This window comes from Ptychodera flava, chromosome 7 (assembly GCF_041260155.1).
Source record: "Ptychodera flava strain L36383 chromosome 7, AS_Pfla_20210202, whole genome shotgun sequence".
Classification (NCBI taxonomy): Eukaryota; Metazoa; Hemichordata; class Enteropneusta; family Ptychoderidae; genus Ptychodera; species Ptychodera flava.
The window spans coordinates 43,883,408-43,899,893 of record NC_091934.1 but is presented as its reverse complement, the minus strand read 5'-3'; the positions used below and the strand labels follow the sequence as shown (position 1 = coordinate 43,899,893).

The following is a 16,486-nucleotide window of genomic DNA, read 5'->3' as shown; positions in this document are numbered from 1 at the left end:
TGAAGAGCTGGACACAAAGTTACAAGAAGAGAAAGACAAAATGAAGAAGAGTCTTGAAGAGAAAATTGCAGAAAGGAAAGACAAAGTAAAGAAGAGAGGAAAGAAAAACCAGGTGTGTTACTGTGATATGAATTTGATACATGAATGTTACAAATGACAGATCTATATGCCATGATAGTTGCTTACCAAACTACAGCTAGTGATCCACAAATGTAACAGTTATCATAGTTGCTACATTGTAGCAATCGTATACTTTTTACATTGCTACTCTTATTATAATATGAGGGTTGACATCCATTGTCTATGTAAAAGACCCAGCTTTAGTAGTACGTGTATTTCAATTACATGTGCTATTGTATTGACATGTAGAAATATGCATAAATATTCATGTGCGTATTTTTCATCATTTGGATGTAGTTTGCTGCTGTGTAGCTCTGTCGTTAGCCTTGTCAGTTGTGTGTGACAATTTGGCAGATTGTAACATGTGAGAGTACATGTACCAAATTGTGAAGTTCAACTTACGCTTGTGTCAGATCATACACAATGTACACTTTTGTGTTTAGAGTACCAAAGGCGGAGGTATAAGGTGTGCAAACTTTGAGACTATTTATTGGTCGTACATGTTGTTGTGCAAGAGCAGATTGTCTGGGTATAAGACAGTGTAGATGATTTCAAAATTTGGCAATAAGGGCTTCTTAGAGCACTTTAATATTATCAAGATTGCGAATTGTAACGAGAGATCTGAATATTTATTGTATGCTTTTTGCAAGAATGTATAAATTGACTGTACTTCTATGCTTTCACAGGAAGATGGAGATTTACAGGAAATCGAGGAAGAAATGGAAGACATTGAGACAGAAATGAAAGGAAAACAAAAAGAATTTGAAGAAAGAACAAAGAAAGGAGATTTATCAGATGAAGACTACGCAAGACTTCTAAGAGAACATGAAGACGAGATGGAAAGATTGAAAGCAAAACTGGACAGACAGAAAGACCGACAGCGACAGACTCTGCTGGAAAAAATAGCGGAGAGAAAAAGAAAGAAGAAAATGGAACAAACTGAGGAGGAACAGAGAGCTAAATTGCTAGCTGCTTTGGTAAGTGCTTTTGAGAGCTAGATTGCTAGCTACTTTGGTAAGTGCTATTGAGAGCTAGATTGCTAGCTGCTTTGGTAAGTGCTATTGAGAGCTAGATTGCTAGCTGCTTTGGTAAGTGCTATTGAGAGCTAGATTGCTAGCTGCTTTGGTAAGTGCTATTGAGAGCTAGATTGCTGGCTGCTTTGGTAAGTGCTATTGGGAGCTAGATTGCTAGCTGCTTTGGTAAGTGCTATTGAGAGCTAGATTGCTAGCTGCTTTGGTAAGTGCTATTGAGAGCTAGATTGCTAGCTGCTTTGGTAAGTGCTATTGGGTAAGTGCAGTGCATGGAGGATTTATGAAATCTGATTTTGAATTAGAGAAATAATGTTATTGGTGGAGAACTGACCAAAGTAGCAATTTGATTGGTCAGATGTAGCATGCTTGTGGAATTTATGAAAACCACTGTCAAAAGATCAAATTTAATAAAGTTGAAGGGTTCATGACAAATCGATGAAGTACAAATTTTGTATTGAAAAAGTGAGAGTTAAGTCAATGGAATCACCAATACTGTTGAAATGTGTATGATCCTATTCTTCAGTCGCAGTAATAACTGTTGATGGTACCAAACTCAAATTTGTTTAATTTCTAATTTGTGCAAATGACAACTCAAAAATGTACAACAAATTCAACTTTAAAATCACTACCAAAGTCAGAATATTGGTGGGCATTGAAGAGATGATTTATCAAATTGAAAAGGAACATGTGCTAGATATTTCAATCTATGGGGATTGAAGAGATGATTTACCAAATCAAAAGGAACATGTGTTAGGTATTTCAATCTATAAAGTTCATCAAAAATTGAGTATACTTTTGACCAATGTTAGAATGGTAACTGTTAACGCCTCACAGAAGTAGGATCAATATGCCCAAAAAAATTGAAGACAAATTGACGCAGAGTGATGCCAAAAGAGAAGTGAAATCTGTGAAAGAATATATGTGGACTTCTAGTCATAAGTCAATGAAGTCACAAGTGTATCTGAGAATATCTTCACACCATTGTTTGGCATTTACTCATAGAGGTAGAATGTATAAGACTCTCTTGTTATGTCTTCCCAGAAAAACAAGGAAACACTTAGTGAAGAACAACTCCAAATGTTACAAGAAGACATTGAGCAGTATGACAGTGACATGACCAAAGCCATCTCAAAGAAGTTTGATAGCGGTGACGTCACGCAGGAAGAGTATGAAAGCATGATGAGGAAACATCAACAAAACATGGTTGAGTTGCAAATCAAGTTGAGACAGGAAAAAAGTAAACTTAATGCAATGCTAGCTGAACAAGTCGCTGCACTGGAAGGAAGACGAATTGTAAGTGATGAAATAAACATGTAGATCTTGCAATTTTAAGGTATGCCAATGAAGGGGAGGGAAAATTAATATATTCCAATATAATGTATAAAAATATACGAGTCAGAAAGTTTACTGGTTATTGTTAGGAGATCGTGAATAGCAAATTGTGGAAGGAGAAGAAAATAAACTTTCACATGAGACAAAACAATTTAGTTTTATTATCCTTGTGCAGCGATCTGGACTAGCAATATCACAGCCTGTTGAAAAGAATCAAATATAGCATCTAAAAATGGCAATGCAAAACATATTACTATTTGATCATTTCTGAATTGTATAGTATTGTATTAATTTTGTTGTATGCAAGAATTACAGCTTGGATATAAATGTTGCTGTTTTTGTATTATTGTGTGGTAGTTGGATGTTTTTTAGCTATAATAAAAATGGAAAGAAAGACCTTATAACTGCATCATTTTTGTAAGAGAGAAACAAAAAACTTTATTTTTTGGCCTGCATATATTGTGTTCAAATTTTAAGTGTAGTTAGCATATCTATTATACATCTATCCATAAGTCCAGCAATGATTATCAGGTTTTGACAAGCAATGTCTCATGCAATTTTTACCATCCAGGAACCGTCTGACTCCGAAGACAGTGATGATGAATTCAATGTAATACCTGAGGCACAAGCCACACAGACACAGCTGTGGACAACTCCAGTACAATCTATGGCGTTGGTTATGATGCCACTGTTAGATGAATACCCAGTCAGAAAGAAGCAAGAACTCTACACTGATCCGGCTATCTTCAGAGAATTGGATGCACATGCTATCAGGGTATGCTGAGAAAAATTTCTTAAAATGGAAAAATATTATCCACATGATCAAACTGTTAATAAGTAAAATATTGTAGTGTGCAATAATACTTGTTTTATTGTATTTAAATGGGGCGGGTTCGAGGCTGTGCTGGATGTCGTGGGAACGAGGCTACCTTGAGTATTCATTGTTAGCTTGACCCTCGAGCGTTTAACAGACATACCGGCAGATACACAGTTGTATTGTACAGTTCAAAGGTCAGCCTCCGGAGGGAGATTTTTCTATCATTTTCCGTACTAATCTATAGTAACTATTACATCGTCTGTACCAAATCCTATTAAATGTACATTGTTTGCACCAATCACTGTTAATTGTTACATTGTCTCTACCAATCATTGTAGCTGTTACATCGTTACATCACTGTTAGCTGTCACATTAAATGCCACTTATTTCTACTGATCAAAATTCATTATAATCAGTAATGACAGTTAGATTGTCTGTAATAATCAGTACTAAATGTTATGTTTTCTCTCTAACAATCAGGATTAATTGTTGCATTGCCTTCACTAATCAGCATAGAGTGTTAAGTTGTCCATAATTATGATGACTAATACTGTTATGTTGTCTCTTTTTATCAGTGTTGAACACAAACAAGGAAAGTTCATCATGACTGATAAAACAAAATGTAATTTGTGTTGAGATGATTTGTTTATGTACTTATCCTTTTTAGGACTATTACAGTAAAAAAAGTTGTCCATGGGTGAATCATGGCTCATGTTATCAGCTTCACACTCCAAATGTTATAAAATGAGGTTGTATCATATGTGTATCATTTTGTATTGGCTTGTTGTAGGTTGCACAGACAGTAAGCCTTGTCACAGAACCCACTTTCTCATCAATGGTTGATACTCTAGTAGAACCAGCCAACTCACAACTTGAGAAGATACGCCTGATATTCCGATGGATCACAGCTCAGAATTGTCAAGAAATGGATTTACATGATGCAGTAGATGATACACCATTGGGTGTCCTGAAAGGCATCTATGAACATAAGATTACATGGTCCACATTGTTTATGAGAATGTGCAGGTATGTGCATACTGGTATGATTTTGTTACAAGTAACGGATCTTTAATTTGTTGTTTGATATAATTTGGACCTTATTACACTTAGAATAAGTTGTATGGTGCATTTAGACAGTAAATTTACATTTTATTTTATTATGTATATGAATATGATAAAATATTGAAAGTTGGAACAAGAGTGTAGTATTTCTGTGAATGAACAAGAGTATGGGTATTTCTGTGAATGAACAAGAGTATGGGTATTTCTGTGAATGAACAAGAAGAATGCCATGTAATTGTGTGCCTAAACACGGTTGAGTAGGTGAGCTGTTTAGATACTGAAGACCAATGCAATATTTATGAGAAGTATTTTTGTACAGCATTACAAAGAGCAGAGCAATGGTAATACATTGTTGATGTTATCTTTATGGAACACATGCAGATTTCTTTGTAGCTCTGCAAAAATGATTTGATTTCGATATCTCCATGGTTGTAATATAAAGTATAATGAAGTACTGTTCCTTTCGTTAACTGTTTCAAAGTTCAGTTCTCTTCATGTTACATATAAAAGTAGATAACAGTGACAATGATGAGTTTCAAAACTATGATTCTCAGATCAAATTGATCATAGGAAACATTTTCATATCAAAGTGTGATCTTGCATGCGGCTAAGGTTGAGGAAATTTCTGAGATGTATTGCAACAGATAAAACTTAGAACAAACCATAGAATCACAAAGTTCTTGAAAACTCTAAAATATTAGTTTCTGTCTATATTTTAATCTGTTTACAGGTATGCTGGCTTGAAGTGTGTTGAGATCGCAGGCTGTGCTAAAATGGTTGGTTACAGTCCGGGTCAGTCTATCAGCCCCAATGATGAAAGATACCGTCACACCTGGAATGCAGTCTGCATTGATGAATACTGGCACTTTGTGGATTGTAACTGGGGAGTTTCACATATTGGTAGTTCCAGCACTTTTGATCCATTCCGGTATCAGTATGATGAACACTATTTCCTGGCTGATCCGGAAGTTATTATCCGTACTCACTTCCCTAATGACCCACCATGGCAGCTACTTCGGAATCCTTTTACTATGGAAGATTTCGTCAATGACATCTTCCTAAAACCCAATTTTTTCACTTACGGTTTTGTTCCCATAACACACAAGAAATGCATCATCGAAGCAGAGAACGGGGACTTAGAGATAAAGCTGGCATTTACAAAGGGTTATGTCGTTAACTGTGAGATCTTTGATGAGCATCTTGCTGTGGCCAAAACCGTGAACGGAATACGGTTCACAGCATACGTTTTCCAACAACAGGTTGCAGAGAACAGTCTCAGTTTTTACATCCGGCTGCCGGATCCAGGCATCTATTATCTTGTTTTCTATTCTAAGAAACATTTCTTGGATGGTGAATTAAATCCAGAAACATCAACCGAGATTTGTAGATATAAAATTCATAGCCATCGGCCATCGTCTGATAGGTACCCACTTCCCCCATCTACCATGAATTGGTGGGGTCCAATTGGAGTTGAAAATTTTGGTTTATTCCCTCTCACCCACTTCAATGCTGTTGTTCTTTGTGATGGAGATGCCGCAGATGTTCAGTTCAATTTCACAGGTTCAGTTCAAGTCCATTGTGAAGTGACTGCATACGGCGCCCCCGTGGGTCAGTTCAAGAGATACCACCTTCAGGGTGTCGGAGATGGAGTGGTTTCATTCCGATTCCAACCTCCGTGCCCTGGAAGGTTTGCATTCAATCTCTTCATAATTTTCCAAGCTGGCGACACAAAGCAAGCCATACCGTTCTGCAGTTACCTGGTTGTCTGCAGGGAGCCCAAACTGAATGTGACACCCTATCCCTATGTATCTGAAAACACCTGGGGTCCATGTCCTGCCTTTGATGCCTTTGGATTACGTAATCTAAACCAAAGCCAACCAGTGATAGTAACCAAAGATGATGATCTGAATCTTCAGATTGGCTATTCTCATGAGGTAAGATTAGGGTACACCTTCATGTATCACTACATGCAGGGTACACAGGATCTAACAAGTACTGTGTTCTCTCAACCTGAAGATGGTAAGACTGCGTTCTTACTCTTTATGGAGAATCCAGGTCACTACCACTTAATGGTCTTTGCCTGTGACCAGAATGATCAAAGGGCTGACAAGATTCCAGTTTACAACTATCTGGTCATCAAGGAATAATCCATTTTCTTATTACACACTGGTCTACAGCTACTTGGTTGTCAGGGGTGTGTGAGTCAGACACGCTGTGTCCGTAATGTTAGTCCAAAATTGTTAAGATCAACTTTTTACAAAGTGCATCAACAGGAAGTTGTACTTTTAATACCTTGCTGAGAATGTTTTGCCCACTGAGGGTGCACTCTATGAATACAAATATTTTATAAATCTTTCGACAAATGTATTAAATCCACCATCTAGCCACATCTACCTGTAAGTTACGAAAAATGCCTGATATCAATAGTCCTGTCACCTTATGGTTGTCAAATGTGGTTTTGGTAGTAAATTTCACCAACAAAGTGTACAAGGAGAAAATTCTTTTACAAATCTTTCATAGTCATCATGCCTTTTTCTGTAAATTTTGAATTTAGTTTTGTATATTTCTCTATTTTGCCCTCTTGTATCCTTTCAAATTATTTTTATCACATCTTTATAGAGCAAGGTTAATAAAAGAACTGAAAGTAGATTGTTTTATGTTTCTGTACCAATGTCCTGTGAAAATATAATGGTTTTGCTTTGAGTCTTCTCTCTCTTTTTACATTGCTCATATTTTGAAGAATAGTTTTTACATATCCTCATCACAACTGCTCTACAGAATGATCATTGCTTGATCTGGAAATACTGGATCTACTCATCCTGTCAGAAATCTGCATGTCTAAGGGAGCCTTTGATGAAAAATTGAACTGTGTGTCACAAACACTACAGCCCTTCTGTAGTGGTACAGTGTGATCTTAGTATTCTATGATATTCCTAAAATGATTTGCTACAGAGCAGAATATTTTGTTGAACTATTTTAGGAAGAAACGCTTTCTACAAGTGAAGATGTTAATAGTAACTTTGTTATTTGTATACTTTCTATTTATTCTGTCATCTTGTAATAATCACGAATAGTGACTCTAGGCTTTGCCAATTAGATGGCAGTCAATGTAAATTGAAATTGTAATCATCAATTAATGTAGCTGATTACTTCAGCAAGATACGTAACCTGCTCAACCCCATTCCTGTAAACAGGTCCACACTTTCCATTGATAACAATGGATTTGGGCCAAACCATTATGGTAAAGGGTTAAAACTTCATCCACTGTATCTTTTATGTTGGTTTGTACAATTTTGTGTTCGTGAGTAGAGTACAGTTTCTAGTTTGACTTCCAAAAGTTATGTAGAGATAACCAGTGTTCAACTCCTCAAAATAGACAGTATATGTCCGACATCATATCCAGACTAGAATTTACTCAGCAACAACAAAGGTGTACATTGTTCACATCAGGGGAGAATCATTTGATCTGGAGGGGAGGGGGATGTGGTGAATGTTGTGGAAAAAATGTTGGCGAGTGAATGAGAAAAAAAATAAAATCCTGTGATGGCATGTGCTTAAAGTAGACTGACAATAGTAAGAAAATCGCTGTCACAGTTGGAAAAATATTTGCTGTCATACCCATTTCCACCACCCCCAGACATCAAATGGCTCTCCACTTAAATATGCTGTGTCAGTAAGGTTAATACTTTGTATTACATTAAACATACTGAGAAGAAGATGAACATGTTTTCTAGATTAATTTGTCATGAAAGTATTATCAAAATATACAGCTGTTATTATTGCTTTATTGTCATTAAGGGTTCTTATTTGCAGTGAAGTTCATTAACAAAATCAAGTATCTAACACCAGATCATCAAACAGTCAAGTAATCCTTCAAGCTCAGAATTATGCAATAGATGTTGACTAAATTATTCCAAAGTGGTAAAATCTACAAGCTTTATCAAAAGGCAGAATATATTTTATTTATTAGATATGCAATAGATGTTTACCGAATTGTTCTAAAGTGGAATTATTTTCAAATAATTTTCAATGTAGCAATTAGTATTAAAGTTTCAAACTCTACACATTGTATTAATTGTCAAAATATCATACAAGTATCTTAATGGCAAAAATACCGTGATCTGATTGGTTGAGATGTGAAAAGAACAGTGCTATGTTCATGATACCACACTGGTGGAACACAGAACATACACAGGCACTCTAAGGTAGAGAAATATTTTGTGTAAGAATTTAAATATACTGTTACAATATACTAGCAATAAATATCCTATCAGCAGGTACTCCACCAGTTTACTCCATACATGCACTCCCAATTGCTGGTGCATATATGTCGTGAACTGGTCAAAATCTCATATTTTACCTGTGGCTTGGAGTGTTTTATGGCTGAAAAAAGCAAGTTGGTTTGATAATATAATACAATTTTTATGAATCAATATAATTTTGAACATCAGTGTATGTATCTTTTTATTTCATACACTATCCATTTCACTTTCTTTTTCCAGTGTGCAAGTGAATATGTATCAGAAAAACATCACAACAACTTTCCAATCTGCATGATAAGGTGTTGAAACTACAGGCCTGGTACTTTCTGTTTATAATCAAAACAAAACAAAAATAAAGTCTTCAAAATTTTAAGTCACGATTTTTGTTGTGCTTGTTACTCTAACAGATGATCTCTATATGCACACAATACTAAAAACTGTAAAGATGAGCTGAAATATTCAACAAATTGTTGAAGAATATATACATTCCAGTGGCATCAATATAATAAAGGAGACTATTGTGGCTTTGAAATGGAGTTTGATCTTTATCACCTGTGTAATATAAGATTTACCCAGAGTGGACTTAATGGCTATGTATTTATTTTAGTCGTACATTGTTTAAAATCACATGTAACTTTAATTCTGTAGTTTTTTTTGTTTCAGACCTTCAGTTTTTGGTTTTTAATTGACCTCTGCACATCACGTTCATTAGGAATAATTGGAATAATTTCTTCGACCGGGGATGGGCTGGATTATTTTTGCAGATGTCAAAAAGTGGCTGACCCCCCATTCCAACTTTTTAAAACAGGGTGAACCCTCCACAAAGGTAAAACAAAAGATGAAATGCAAATGACACACACACAGACACACAGACACATATATATAAATATATATATATATATATATATATATATATATATATTATATATATATATATATATATATATATTTATATACTTATATATATATACATATATATATATGTGTATATATATATACCATATATATATATATATAATATATATATATATATATATATATATATATATATATATATATATATATATATATATATATATATATATATATATATATATATATATATAATTTCTTTGGTAAATATTTTAACATTCAATCATTCTGTGTTTTTGTGAAATTGTTTACATGTCTGATCCAAACCTTCAGTCGGTAATTAGACTATTGCCAATCATCCAATTACATCTCATGAGAAGCTGTAGAGAACCATTTTTAGCTCCCATATATATGCATATGTATATATGCAAATGGGAGGTATTCGTATAAGGTGGAAAAATGTCGTCTGTATGTATGTATGTATGTACGTATGTATGTATGTATGTATGTATGTATGTATGTATGTCCGTCCACATCAAAAACTCCTAAACCGTAGCACCTACTGTCTTAGTATTTGGTGTACAGGTGCACCTAGGGCAGGAGATGTGAATTTGTTCAAATGAACATGTCAGTGCCAAAAATATGCAAATGAGGGGGAAAAAAGGAAAAATCCTGCAAATGGCTAAAACTCAGTAAGCATTGGTCAGATTTGGTTGAAACTTGGTATGCAGATTTCTTTAGGTATTCTAAATTATGTGTGCAAAAATTGGGATGAAATTTGCATGTTTGTATTTTTAGGGTATTTTTTCCGTTTTTAGTCAAAAAATCTTGTTCTCTGAAATCACTCGTCTGATTGCTATTAAACTTAATATTCATGTTCCTCAGGATGACCTCAGTCATGCTTGTACAAATTGTATTGATATTGTCATATTTGTAATTTTGATGCAATTTTCCCAATTTTTGATAAAAAAAATTTTTATCCAAAAACTACGGATTTGATAGCTTTGATATTTGGTATACAGGTATCTAAGATTAATCTCAATATAATGTATTGAAGGTATGTTGAAACTGGCAATTTTTTTTTTATTTTGGGGGCAATTTTTGCCTTTTTTGGTCAAAAAATTTTTCTCCTAAAACATCTGATCTGGTAGCTTTGATATCTAGTGTACAGGTTCCTAGGGTTTATGTTAAAATTAGATATATTCAAAATTAGGATGAAATCTGCAATTTTGTATTTTGGGGGGCAATTTTTCTCATTTGGTCAAAAAATTTGTTTCTCAAAATTTACCAGTCTGATTGCTTTGATATTTAGCAAACCGGTTTTTAGGGTTTTTGTTAATAAGATATATTGAAATTAAGTTGAAATTCCGGAATTTTGAATTTTTGGGGCAACTTTGCGAAACTGTCAGTTTTACTGGGATATCTTTCATTTTGTATTTTAATGATTTTTTTTGGTAATTTTTTACCTACTGGAACTCAGAGTATATAATTTGGTGATTTAGTAAGCATTTGATATGGTAAACTGTATTTGGTGTTGAAATGCGGTAAAAAAATCCTGGCAGATTTTGAAAAAATTCCAAACAAATGCCAATAAAAAATTCAGCCAGAGAAGGTTTGACAAAAAGAAAAGGTGGGAGAGGGGGAAAAAGAATGTACAATGGATCGGATAAAAAAGATAATGTACCTCATCGATCTTCCAGACACCACCCCTTATCAAATGGTCCACCCTGATGTAATTTTGCAGTGTATTTTAGTATAAGATGTCAAGTTAGGTAAGGATTTGAAAGGAATAGTCAAGTTCACCACAGTTTAATTAACTTTATCTCTTGTGTCATCATCCTTGTGTAATTGGTTAAGTTTGTAAGTTGTTCCAGATGTGGATGCACCAGCTGTTCTGGAAGAAAACAATGTTTACCGTTCCCTGTAGAGTTTCTGAGTTGATGATTGTATGTTGAAATTTCTCCATGTATCTGGTGTATGGGCAAAGTGTAAACATTGGTTGCATGTTATGTATTTCAGTCTATGTCAAATATTGTAAATGAAAAATCAAGAACAGTTTACTGTGTGCTTGTAATATTTGTCAATACTTGTATACTGCCTTGGAGATTGATTGTCTTAAAGATTATCACAGAAGTAGAAAAGGAAAAGAAACTAATCAAATTGCTGTAACATATTCACTCTCAGTGCCTGTATAGGCCTATACTTAACTATTTTATCATTACATTCAGCTGTTTGTTATATCTTTATCACTCTCCATGGGCCAAGGCACACTTGGGGTCAATGTCATCACTCTGTGCCAGTCTGTGTATGTCAGTCTGTCTGTATATGTATGTCCATGTTTCATACAATTGTTGACTTGTTTTGATAACTATATGGGAGCGAACAGTGATGTTGTCACTATTTTTATAAGTTGTAGCCAAATCTGATGTGCACAGTGTCAGTGTCTGAGAGGACCTTTTCTTATAGTGATGAAACCATAAAAGTGCAGCTAATGACAAAAACTGCCTTTTGTTAACCACATTTTTGGCATAAAAAACACCTTTTGCTTGAAAACTTTGTGACATAAAGGAAAATAGTTGCATCGATGAGAACGAAAAATATCTTGTCATTTTTCTCTTTCTAAAATAATCGCAATCATACCAATCCATAGTCCAGTAACACTAGGTCAGAATTCGTAAGACATTGTCAATAGTTGTAAACATAGACACAACAGCCCAGAACAGACAGTAAATAGACGGTACACAAACAAAGTCAAATTCATGAAAGAAAGATATATGCACCTCTGGCCAATTAAAAGACCAAGAAGTGATGTCAGGTGTTTCAAAAATAGTTAGCGCATCCTGCCCCACATATGGCCCCACATGTGGCAAAGATGTCACGTATTGTATAAAATATATTGTGAAATATTAATGAATGTTGCTTTCTTATACTTTATTCTCATAGAGAAAACAAAAGAATCAGAAATTTGTCATGCTTTTCATATGAACTGCAGATTTCATAATGATTGATGCACTATGCAAAACAGACTTTTAATTTGCAAACATCAAGATATCTCTGATACATGTCTCTGAGATATAAAAGTTATGAAACCCAAAGATCATGTCAAAAAATGCAACTGACTGATGAAATTCGTGGCTGGTATGATGTATCATTAGGCAAGTTATGAGCCTGTGTCGTAATTCAAAAACACACGGAACCCTAGCATTTCAAAAACACACGGAACACCCCCCCCCCCCCCCCCCCGATTAAGCATTTCAAAAACACACTGACCCCAATAGCCAAACTAAAAACAGGGTAACTCCTTAATCCACCCCTCTCCATGCCAAAGACAATGATCAGTCCCTTATGACATTTTTCAGTCACTGTATTTGTGAATTAGTATTCATCAACTTTATATCCCAATATTCTCCTTGATACCTGTATATCAGTTAGGACGCCACCTTGCACTGAGAAAATCACATGATTATTAGACTCACCTTTACATTACTGCAGAGCTGACTCATTCAGTCCTTTGTATTCTATGGTCAATGTGATTAACCATTGATAGCAGTTTTGAGTTGGGAATGAACACAATTTTTTATTCTATACTTATCAGGTTTTTGCTATCTAAAACATTTTATTGTTTGTCATTCAATGTGGTACATGAAAGGTCTTGTTTACTTGAGGGTGAGTAATCACAGAATCTGAAGATAAGATTAGTTTTGTAAAGGTCTAAGGCTGCCTGGTGGTGAGCTATGAGCTATATTATGCTAGCCTAGATTCTATTCGTCCGCTTGCCTCCGTACCTCCGACCCACTTGAGAGTGGGTCGAAGGTACGGATCGAGGCAAGCGGACAAATAGAATCTAGGCTACATTATGCTGAGTCACAGACAAAGTTTGCTTCAAAAGGGCACACTTTGTACGTGTAAGTTTAATAAAAGTAGAAAGCACCCCAGGGACTCTTAAATTTTGAAAATTCTGTAGGTTCTGATCAATCTACCGCTCGTTTAGGATCATTTAAAAGTTGTTCAAGTACTAACAAGTTTGAAAAATTGAAAATTTTGCTTTCCCCATAGAGTTAACATAGGGATAAGCGGCCGTTTTTAATTGCAAATATTGGTATTGTGAAGTTATTTGTTTCTCTAGTACCAAACTTTGATCCTCATTTCCATTGATTTGGTGAGAGAATGTGATAACATGCCATTTCATGGTCACCATGTTTTCACCATCATTTGCGATGTCTGCTGACCATCATCCACACTGACAATAATTTGACCATGGGGATAACTCGACACCTAGTCCAATCATGGTCATAAGAAGTTCAAGACGTAGAGCCAATGATATGTTGACTCCATATAAGATGCAGTCAATAGATTGAAAGGTTGTGTTTGTAGAAAGTTTAATACTTTAGCAAAATTTATAGCTGATAATTATCCATCAATTCTTCTTTAAACAATAATTTTCCAGCAAGTGGGTATATATGCAAAGGCTTTAGTTCAAGATAGGCCTACATGCAGCGGCAAGCATATATATGCTGGTTACAGTTACGATTACGAATGTATGAGTTTTACATTTATGAATGAACTTATTTTCGCCCAAGGAATTTTTGCAAAGAAACCGCTCATAATGTCTGCAACCCATGTACATATGATTCCGCAAAAAAATTTGCAATTTGGTTTTGAGCAAATACTTGATTAATGTAGTCTCTTGGACCATGAATACCTGTGTAAATCCATGCAAGTGATCCAGAGCTTGTAGTATGCTTAGTGTTTGTTTTAAATCCTGCCTGCAATGTCCAGTATTCTGTTGACCTTCAGACTGGTGGAATGGCAGATCAATGGCTATAGTGACTCATGTTCGAGCAAAAATAGGTCATATTAAAGATAACTGTATGGGTCCACTTGAGTAACCCTAATGCCCCTTCAAACTAAAACCACTTGTTGTCTGATTTCGACATCACTGAAACTCAAGTTCAAACTGAAGTTCATTCTGTGTTCTTAATGAATTTTCACAAATTGTATTCAATTTTTATTAAATTTTAAAGCATTATAATTAAACATCTTTTTTAACCATGCATGTACAGTATACAAGAAAACTGTATCAAGTACATAACAAAAATGAAACATCAAATTAGAAAAGGTCAAGGAAAAACAACAATAATGTTATAGGAATTCCAGAATGTTTCAAAATTTCCATTCCCAATCAAATATACTAAATCTTCTGATGATGAATATATGCGAAGTTGACTTCTATTAAAATAAAAACATTCATTTATACTGTGACATCACAAATGAAACTACTCAGGCTGATTCTTAGAATAGTAAACTCAGTATTCATGACTTCACATCTTATCTCCAAATTTGTATGCAAATAAGGAACATGTTCATTTTATGACCATTCAAGTATTCCTTCGCAGTATAGGGTATGACATACATCCCTTGTTCCAATATTGTGAATGGAGTTGTCAGCTGTATGATTACAATAGGTGATATGAGGAACCGTGAAATTTAATATGAGAATCAAAAATTTTGGTCATTGATGTATAGATCTCATCCACAAGTGCAACATATCTGAGGGAGAAGACCAGTAGCTTCTATTGACCAGTAACATAAGTTTTAATTCAGTACCTCAGAAACATGTATTTTGACTCTTACATTCTAACATTCCGGTGAACAGACTTACTTTGCAGACAATAATCGTTTTGCTGTCTTGGTTTTGAGCAGAATAAAATTTAGTTGAACAAAAGGACAACAGACATTTAAACGTTCTGATAATTTGCATTTGTTTGCATACCCATAGACTGAAAGTTTGCATGGTTACCCTTGTTTTCATTCTAAATATTTAGTTTTAATTGGATTCACCATCTCACTTCTGTGACATTTCAATCTAGTTTCTCTATCTACAACAACTCTTAAATGCTTTGAAAAATTTTATCACAGTTCACCTATTTATTGTAGACAGATTACATTATTCAAACCTACATGGAAGGCTAATGCACACTTGCATGGTAATGTATGCAATGTTTTATTGCGCTGGCATTTTCGACAGCTTTAAACGTGAAAATGAGATTTGATAAGATCTGTGCATCAATAGTTCACAAGGAATTCAAATGTTGGAGTTGCTGTGGTATTTCACAGTGGTGGCCTGGTATTTTACCGAGAAACCCCTCTTTTTATCTTCCCCTGCGTGTACCTGAAAGGCCATTCTACTGCATATTTTTGTTAGAGTTTTAAATTTTGTGCGGACTGCAAGTGAATGTTAAATTCTCTGACCTTTGTACAGATATTTGCTCATGATCATTATGTACACCCTCAATCCACATACTGCACGGCTTACTCATACAGAGCTGCACAAAATAAAGTTTTTGAGTAGTGTACCAACAATATCTTATGGTTGTAAATTTGTTAAATTTAACTGTTGGTTACTTGTTTACATTATTTTGTCTTCTCGAAAGTGTGTATAATCTGAATATCTAAAATTATCTAATAGTATGTAAATTTCGTAGTTATACCACAGTCACGGTATTTGATATGATTTTTACAAGCTATTCTTTGAGTGAAAGGCTCGATATGATATCAGCTCCGAATGGGCACACCTTATACATGTATGAATAACTTTGGACCGTGTATAAGTGAATTATTTTACAGGCCTACCTTAGTCATATCTATTCAGATTGAAAAGCTTGGAGTCATGTGTCCGTATAATTCCAACAGTGGTCTGCAAGATTCAAGGAGGATGCAGTCAATTGATTGAAGGTTAATTGCACATGTTAATAGAAAGTTGAATACTTCAGCAAACGCTTTATAGCTAATGTTTATCCAACAGTGTTTCTTTAAACAATAATTTTCCAGCAAGTGTGCGAATGTGCAAAGGCTTTACTTCAAGATTTGTGGATAGGCCTACATGCAACAGCAACTTCTCTCAAGCATACATTTGCTGGTTACTGTTGAGATTACGAATGTAGTTTTACATTTATGAATGAACTTATTTTCTGTAAAGGAAATTTTGCAAAGAAACTGTTTCACATTAT

General features: G+C 34.8%; 1 protein-coding gene across 1 annotated transcript; it reads left to right on the top strand.

Annotated features, from left to right (window-relative positions):
- The first annotated feature begins 7 nt into the window (after nt 1–7).
- LOC139137647 (hillarin-like) lies at nt 8–9,156 on the top strand. The gene is made up of 6 exons (XM_070705846.1): nt 8–112; nt 807–1,097; nt 2,193–2,444; nt 3,055–3,258; nt 4,091–4,326; nt 5,093–9,156. The coding sequence occupies exons 1-6, from the start codon at nt 41–43 to the stop codon at nt 6,507–6,509; spliced, it is 2,472 nt and encodes an 823-aa protein (XP_070561947.1). The 5' UTR covers nt 8–40; the 3' UTR covers nt 6,510–9,156.
- Nucleotides 9,157–16,486: the final 7,330 nt, after the last annotated feature.